Raw genomic sequence first — 9688 nt, 5'->3', positions numbered from 1 at the left:
GCACAAAGATCCGCTACAAGTATCTCATATCCAGGCCCTTTAATCACTTCATTGTGAATCAGTGTTGCGACGATCTCTTCCTACAATTTAACATAAAAATCTAAAATGTAAGTACACGTGATCAAAAATAAATGCACATTTGTAGACAGGCTTGGTTGAAAATGAATGATTCACTTTGCATCTAGACAAGGCAAAACAACGAAAAGAGTTCAAGGAGAAATTTTTTTGTAACATTTCGAAAACAATACCCAAATATATAGAGGTGGAATACAACTATAACTAAACAAAGCAAATTCAACAATTTTTGAAAATATTAAACGAACCAAGGATTGAAATGTAGCCACGGTTTTTGGGAGATCAGCAGTAATTTTGTTGCAGCTACGAAGAGAAGATGATGAAGTGGTGGTTGTTGGAAGCAAAGAAAAAAAGAATAAAGAAATTGCTTTTTATAGTAAAGCATAATTCGAGTGCATTATAAATGAAAAAGGCCGGAATTTAGCACAAACAACTTTTGACAAAAATCAATGGAACATCAATGAAAAAATCAGCATTAAACGCTTTTATAGTAACGTTGTTTGTGGAAGCCATCCCTATTTATAGCTTCCGAACTCTGTACCTTAATGTGGGGAATGTGACATATATTGTCCCATTCGTCTCCAATCCTGTCCCCGTAAAGTGAAGCTAGACATGAGGAGACATTGACAATCAAATCCTCTAGAGACGATAGGAGGCACTATGGTCGTTGACCTCGCTTTTGGTTAAGGCCACTCGAACAACAGATATCTGTTCCACTCGTGCACACGTAGGCAAAGTCCAACATGTTAAGACAAACTAATGGTCTGGAAACTAGGCGTGAAAGCAATTCAATGATGCGAGACGACAATATTCGGATTCTGGTATTACATTTGTAGAATAATTGTACAATAATTACCAATCGTAATAGACGAATACTATGTAAACTCGGTTGTATTTGTAAGAGAGTAAAATGAAGTTTATGGTTTTGTATTTAATGTTGCATTAGTCTCTACAAGTGTTGCATGGGGGAGTATATATAGTGGTACAAGTGGAATGGTGGCTCTTGGATGAGAATAAACATGGTCTCATCTTCCTAATTTATACATCTAATCCTAGCCATCATTTGTGACTTGCTAGCCTGGTACATTTATTAACTATGCAGAACCATCATTTTGTTTGACAAGACTTGACACTTAAATTTTATGACAAACGCCCCATAGTCATTCGAAGAAGATATTCGTATAGAAGTGGATCTCTTGGAAGAAGTGATAGTGGAATCTGTTTCGAAAATAACCGCCTCGACGTCAAGGACTTCGGATGCTACCACATTTGCCCGTAGGCTTCGGTCTTCATGATCTTGAGCCTCAGTTGAGGCATTAAATTCGACCGTGTTGCATTCCGCTTTGGCTTCAAGGCCTCAACCACGTGTGATAAGGCATAACAGTGGCGATACCTTTAACTTGTCACAATGATCGATTTCTAACTCGCTGAGACATGACATTATTGAGAGATGGTCTTTTTCATCCCCAATTATATCCTCCCACTTTTCCTGTTGCAGTTGTCACAACAGGAAAAATACAATTTCCTCAAATTCGGGAATGCAGTTTCCGCATGCAGTAGATTCTTGATAGTCCCCATTATCCCAAAGAATTCATTGGCCAAGCATTTCATGCTATCTAAGAATGATATCCGAAGGTTCCCGAGCATTGACATTTTTTCCCAAAGGGGGCAAAGATTAGCAGTTTATAAATATTGGGATACTAAGCACCCTTAAATAGTTAAGGGACACAGTGATCCATACTGGAAATTGGGTGCCCTTGTATCCAGTCATTTCTGAATGATGCAGGTTTGGAGGTGGTTGAGAGCTTCCATTATGTCCACCCTCACCTTCCCATCAAAAAAGACGCTCAACTCTTGAATGTGTATCTTAATTTTCAATTATGCTTTCTCAGCATCAACCAAGTCTTCTAACTCAATCAAGTCTCCTAGCAAAAGTTGTAGACGTCCTTGAAGTTCGTTTAGTTTTCTCTAATATCCTAACTTATTTGATCCTCTTCCTGCTAGGGAACTGTTTAAAATCCAAATATCGGTTAATCTCTCCAATCCTTGAGGAATTGGTTTCATACTCAAACCTTTATCAAAGAGAAGATGTCATAGATTTATAAGTTTATAAATCACTTGAAGGAGTGCAAAGAGTTCGAGACATCCTTGGAGATCCAAGTTTGCAAATTATACAAATCACACAAGGTTTCTGGGAGTTCTCTTATAGGATTGAAGCTCAAGTCAAGATACCTCAAGTTAATTAATTTTCCTATTACTTGTGGAAGTTCTTGCAAACCACAGTCGCTCGCAATAAGTACCCGAACACATTTTAAACGACTAAAGAGATTTAAAGGGAGGCCTTTTGAGAAACATTTCTAGCACAAAAGGTGCAAGCTTTTCCGATAGCACATTTCGTAGCTTCTACTCCACCATCCAAGATTAAGCAGCACTCATCTTTTGAGAGATAATTAACGAAGTCTTGATTTATATCATGCATTTGGCAAGAGATTTCCCTTTCATCATATTTATCTTTTTCAACCCTTGAAAGAAAGATCGCATTGCTAGGTTCTTAAATAACTATAAACCAATCCTTTGCATGTGATCTACATTTCCACTCAAACCAAGATAACCGTGTGTCATCCAGATCCTTATTAGCATATCTAACCATATCCGGGTATCTTTTGGATAGATGACAAAACTCGAGAAGCAACACTTAAAGTACAGGAGACAAACCATTCTAACTCAAATAGAAGTGGGGAAAAGCTCAACCGTCGCTTCCTCCAACTGCCACAAAGGACTCTCCAGAGCATTTAGCCACTCTCCTACAGTATCTTTCAAGCAAAGCAAGCTTCCAATAGTTTTTGCAGCAAGTGGCAACCCATTGCAATTCAGCGCTATCTTTTTACTGATATCTTCTAGTTTCTTGCACTCCTTATTTCTTCCAACAAAAGCTATCCTACTCAATAGTGACCAGCAGTCCTCATCTAATAGTTGGCCCAATGGTTGCCGTGTGTCCGTGCATATCAGTCTAACAACCCGATCGCTCCTTGTTGTGGCTAAAATTCTACTTCCGGGGACACCATGGAGAGAGTTTTTCAGTGGTTTCCACTTCTTATGGTCTTCAGTCCACACATTATCTAAGATAATAAGAAATTTTCTCTTTGAAACTGAGTTTTTCACACGTAATAACATCCCCAATTTCGAGGTGTTGGAGGAACTCTCCCCAACGGCTTCAAGAACTAATTTTGCAATCTTAATCTCATCGAAAAGATCCGAAAAGCAAATTCGTGTTCTTAGTTCAAAATGTTCCTTGACTTCAAGATCATTAAAGGCTAATTGAGCAAGAGTTGTTTTACAAACCTCTCCCTTCCCTAATATAGAAACAATTTGGACTCCACTGCTCCCCTCAGACAACAAATTTTGTATCAGGTTATCCTTGTCAATACGGTGACCATGCACATTTGCAGAATCAACCAAAGAAGTCGATTCAATTCTCTTAAATTCCTACAAATTATGGCCACCACTTGGAAGAAAACCAAACTCATCTTTTCCCTGAACAGTCAAATCTAGTTTCCCAATCAAACCCTTTATCTTCAGATTAATTTCGCGACGCCCAACAACATGTTTGAAGCATAAACAAATAGATTGAATAAAACGAAATTATCCAAAGCGATCAATTTGCAGTTGAAGATTCGGGTTTCCCATTCATCCAAAGCGTCATTTATTTCGTAGAATACATCTTATAATTCTTTTAGCCAATTTTTTACCTTTGAATCAATCTCTCCAGTTCTCTCTGCATCATGTATGTTTTTATTAACTATTTAATAAAATCACGCTTATTTTATACTATATTATAAGGGAACTGTCTCTGTCCTAATGTCTTACTGGATTTGGAACTCCCACATCATACAAATATATAGAAATAGATAGAGATATACATCACCCCTTATCTTATAGTCGGTGTTCTGAAAAGTGCATTTAGGAGAAATGTATGTCAAATACTTTACCTTGATAGTGAGTGTGAAATTAAGCGATCAATTGTCGAGTTGACCACTTAATGTGCAAGTGGGCGTGCCTAGGCGCATTATTGATTTTTTTCCTTTCTTTTTTTTAAAAAATAATGCTATTTATCACCCAAATTATGAGTTGAAAACATGACATTAAATGATATGTCAAATGAAATAAATCATTTAATTTCACCTTTCGTTTGACCTATTATTTAATGTCATATTAGCGTTATATAGACTGTGATTATTATCTCCGTGGAGCAAAATAACATGACTCTTTTTTAAAAACATTTTATATGACTTTGGTTTCAAGTTTTTAAATAAATTTAGTCTAACTTTTATCTTTCAAGATCTTGACAATTGAACGTTAGAGATTAACCACCGACACTCAGATAGTTATCCATGTGGAATCTCTCGACGGGTCTCCAATGTTTTGTTCTATAACAAACATCCACGTGTTCATTTAAGTGTCACCACACTTTAGTTTGTGAGATCAGCTACTTACTTCACAAGTAAGAAATGACACACGTGATGGTCTATCCGTAATAACGATATCCGTATCTCGTTATTACTTACGACCACGGATGATTTAAGATTCAATCAGATGTAATTTGTATCTCACAATCACAACTCCTTGTGATTAACAAATTACAAATATTTAAATCTACAGACTCTATTATTTATTTAATTGTCTATTAATTAAATAATAGATCTGCCATTTAATTGCATTAATTATATATAAAAGTATTTATGTCCAAAGTTGATTGGACCTAGGGCATAATACTTACACATTATTCATGTCCATGTATGTTAATTAACATCCAGTTTTACTTAATTGAAAATTAAATAAATGATTTAACATTCATTATAGCATGTATATTTTTTGGTATTAATTATAATTTAATTAACGTCCAAGTATATTCAAATATTATTTTTATAGTACCTATAAAATATTCCATAATAACGTGTGACATACATTCAATGTTGACTAGTTTATCAAAACATCCTCATGGTATATAAAACCTGAACTAAATTAAAGCCTATAGATGACGTTTAATAATAATAATAATAATAATAATAATTCTCTACATATAATATTGACCTTAGATTCTATTAGCCTTTGTTTGACCCAGTTTATTTAAAAATTAATTTTTTTCGAACTTATTTTAAACTAACATTCTTTCAATAAATAATTTTTACACGTGAATCCAAGATTTTCATTCTTTAATCACATATTAAAAATATAAAATTGAAACACTGCAAATAATCTCTTCCAAACAAATACATAGTATAGTACATTATATTGTGTTTGACTCTCTTCATTTCAAAATTTTTTCTCTCTCATATTCATTTTCAACCGTATTCACACAATAAAATATTTTTCACATAAATCCAAATTATTTACTATTTTTTAATCACACATTCTCCAAAAAATTACTGTCCAAAATATCACTTTCCCCAACTTCACTTTATAATGGCCATCAATCTGAGAGATGGGATCTACCATCAATTTTTTGCTGTCAAACTTGTTATCCACCAAATTAATTATTAACACATCAATTTTAAATTAAAAGGTCATCTCAAATTTACCCTTATTAACTTCACCATTAATCCACCAAATTGATGGCATATTAATTTAAAATAATGTATAAATAATTAATTGGGTGGACAACTTGAATAACATATCTAACGTCAAAAATTTATTATTGTTAAATTTAATGTTGCTCACCATGATTCACGATCAGTTTTCTCTTTATCTTTTAAATCTAACTTTTATAGGCTTAACCAAACATGTTCCTTAGTCTAGTAATTTATATACTCGTCTCTATTTAATTAAGTATATAAAAGAACGCATAAATCTATTGAATTTTATTTAGAAAGAGACTATTAATTTATTGCCATAAATAGCCCACTCTATATTTTTAATTAAGTATAAGTAAATGAATCTCTCCGATTTTTCTTTTTTCATCATTAATGCCATATTTGGTAAATCTAAAAGCATGTTTAAGAAATGTTTATAAACAGTTTAAATTATACATCAATGAATTAAAATGTATTATTATACGTTATGTGAGAGAAGAAGATACAAAGACGTACTAGATTATAATGTTCCAAGAGTCGATAGCTAAAATTTTACCTAAAAATTCTTCAATTACACTGCTTTGTATGATCGGAGAAATATCGCACCAAGAATCTTTCATATTAGTCAATACATGATTCTTTGTGCAGTGAAGGGCAATCAAGCGTTGTAGTTTCCCTTTTCCAAAAAAGAAGTAAAGTGAAGTCTAGATAGAGAAACTTAAAAAATATCAATATGGATACTAGTCTAAGACTAACATTATTATGTCAAGTTCCGTTGAATCTCATTTCGTCTTCTCTTCTGGCATCTTTTTAATAAGTATTTGAATATTCTTCAATTTGAAAAATTAACTGAAAGGATGCCTTGCTTGGCATAGGCTATGCGTTATCATCTAGCGAAAGCATTATCTTTTACTTGAATATTTCTAGTCATTTTCATATAATTGATTTAATATTAATCAATAATAGAGATTCATTCATGGGCGGAGGTAGTGGGGGCAGTATTGGGCTGTAGCCCAGAACTACTCCCTAGCCATTATAAAAAATTAAGAAAAAGTGGAGTTTTTGCTCAAATGTTAGCACTAGCCTACTACTTTCTAGCCCATATACAAGATTAAGAAAAAAGTGTTAGAGTTTTGGCCCAAATGTTAGCATTAGCCTAGCTCTAGTTTGAATCTCAACCCAAGTCCAATGTTCAATTATTTAAATTGTAGAAAAGACATTAATTATTAATTAATCTTTTCATGAAATTCATAAAATGTGAATATTTTATTGTCAAATTAGATATTCTACTTAATATATGTTTGACTAAAATTTACTTATAATTATTATTAAGTAAATTTTATTATAGATAATTTGTATTGATTAGATCTAAAAGTAAATTACTTATTTTAATAGTTAGAGACACTACATATTTTTCAAAATTTAAAAGTAATTATTATTTTTTATTTCTACATATGTTTTCATTTATTATTTATTCATATTTATTAAAAAATTATTTATTTTGACCATAAAATAGATATTATAATCAACATAAATAACATTTCATAGATTTGATATTGACAATAAAAAGAATATTTGTTAAAATTTATTTATTTATAAAGTAATCTACATACGATTATATTCTTGAAATCGAGTAGAAAATGTACGTGAATTAAATTTAATTTCTTCAACCCTCGTAATTTTTAGTTGATTTTTCTTACTTTGATTGAGATTCTTCACTCAATTTGAAATGTAGTGATATAGAAGATCGATGAATACACCAAATAATATTTTGAGACAATTACATATGGATTCTAGTGATATATTATTGATTGCAAGTTTCAATCCAGTTTTAGTTATTTGGAAAGATTGGTTGTAAAAGTTATTAGAAGAGTACTTATTAAGCTTTTTTATTTATTTATTTTTTCCATTGGTGGATATGTATTTTTGCTTATTTCTATCATGATTCAGTTAGTTTATATTTTTTAAGGTAAACTTTTGGTAAAAAAAAATACAAAGATTTAGTGGAATATATTAATGTGAGACATCTAAACATTTTTATTCCATTGAATGTCGTATACTTTTTGTTGTGAATGTCATGAAAATTGCCTCTGAAACTCGATTTCTTGTGGCGTAAGTTCATTAAAAAAAAAAATTAAATTTCAGCCCATCCCAACATCGTTTTCTGGCTCCGCCCATTCATTAGTCATGCATTAGGACGAAAATGTTATCTTTTAATTAAATATTCCTAGTCATTTTCATATAATTGATTTAATATTAGTCAATAATTGAGATTCATTAGTCACGCGTTCTCATCTAACGAAAAACATTATCTTTTAATTGAAAATTTCTAATCATTTTTGTATAATTGATTTAAGATTAGTCAATAATTGAAATTCGTATAATCTTTAATCAATTGAAATCTTGTGACCCAAGTATTCATATAGAAATTAACTGTAAATCTTTTAAGGGATATAATGTGTAAAATAAAATACTCAAAAGGATTGAAATTTATAAATGAGAATTCAATCTATTACTCCGATTGTCAAGCTTACTTCATTTTTGAAGATGAGTCAATACTTGAGACAAAAAAATAATAGTTATTGCAATCATTGTAAGAGCATCTTCAATCATGAAATAAAATATATTTAAATTGTGATTTGGATCTTTAAAGTGGACCAAAACCTCTCAAATAGATAGATGAAATTAAAATGCATACTGCATTTTTAGGCATTAAAGAGAGAGAGAGAGAGAGAGAGAGAGAGAGAGAGAGAGAGAGAGATATGCATTTACATTTTTGTTTTTATTTTTTAAAATATTTACAAGAGGTAAAAATTGGATTTAGATCTTTCCATTAGAGTAAAATTTGAATTTAGATCGATCGGAGTGTAAATTAGAATTTAAAAATAGTTTTAGAGATATCAATTTACACCACGATCGGACATGCTCTAATTATTGGAAATCAATTCATAAAGGGGTCACCTTTTAGCTTGCTTAATATCTAGAACATGTTTTACTAAGCTTAATTTCATACACTTTTGATATTTTTATTTTTTACTTTTAAGTAAATTTTACTTATTTAAGGGTACAGGAATGATCTCTTAAGTACCGGTGCTTAGATTATATTAAGCACTGGTGACATGATACATCATTTAATTGGTAAATTATTAAATACGTGAACATTTTCATTAACTTATTCACCAATGAAATGACATGTCTTGTCCTCATATGGAGACCTGAACCCAAATTTTAATCATAATTATGATCTCAAGAAAAAAACATGTGAACTTATTTTCAATTCTGATAAATAAAGGTTACTTATTTAAAACTAATTTTCTAATGGAAACTTTCGGTGGCCAAGCTGCATTCCAACTTTGTATCTTGCAAAAATCTTTTGCTTTTTGCAGAATCTGATCCGAGTTTTTAATGAATTCTCGATGCCTAATATCTTAAAACTATTGTTATTACTTCCAGAGACGGATATGGGGGACTGAGCTGGGCTGTAATCCCCCAAAGCCGAAGGAATTTATTTTTTTTAATACATTTTTCATTTTTTTCATTTTTTTTTTTTTTGAAAAAACAGTTTTTTGTGTGTAAATTTTTTTTTTCGCGTATTAGCCTGGTTTGAAATTTTGTAGCCCAACTTTGGATCCAATCCTGGATCTGTCCCTAATTACTTTAGATGAAAGGATGGATCATGGAATCCAAAGGGTAGAAAATACATATAGCAACTTAAGTACTCTTTAAGGACATTTTGATTATAAAATTATATATCAAGCCAAGAAAAATCTGCGATTCTTTAGCAAATATAAAAAATATGACAGAAATTGAGTAGCTCAGGAAAATACTGAGATTTTTCTTAAATATAAAAAAAATATGATAGAAATAAAGTAGCCTAAAGGGAGCGTTCCCCCTACCAATATTTTTGACAAATAGTTTTGACAAAAATTTCGATCCTCAATTTTTCTAACGATATAGATGATTTAATTAAAATCCTTTGAAATTTAAAAATGGAAAACCCCACACTCCCGCTCCCACCCCCACCCTCACCCTCACCCTCAAAT

The 9688-nt window shown here is 31.6% G+C and overlaps 1 protein-coding gene across 1 annotated transcript; it reads right to left on the bottom strand.

Moving 5' to 3' along the window:
- Positions 1–2799: 2799 nt before the first annotated feature.
- Positions 2800–9124, bottom strand: LOC111379238 (putative disease resistance protein RGA3; the record flags this gene model as incomplete). The annotated part of the gene is made up of 4 exons (XM_023002581.1): positions 2800–3561; positions 3825–3850; positions 8826–8860; positions 8972–9124. Coding segments are annotated over 4 exons (976 nt in total), but the record flags the coding sequence as incomplete, so codon positions are not given.
- Positions 9125–9688: the final 564 nt, after the last annotated feature.

The sequence above is a fragment of the Olea europaea genome, unplaced genomic scaffold, assembly GCF_002742605.1.
Source record: "Olea europaea var. sylvestris unplaced genomic scaffold, O_europaea_v1 scaffold1955, whole genome shotgun sequence".
Taxonomy (NCBI): Eukaryota; Viridiplantae; Streptophyta; class Magnoliopsida; order Lamiales; family Oleaceae; genus Olea; species Olea europaea.
The sequence above is the reverse complement of the archived record's forward strand: the minus strand, read 5'-3'. Positions and strand labels throughout refer to the sequence as shown.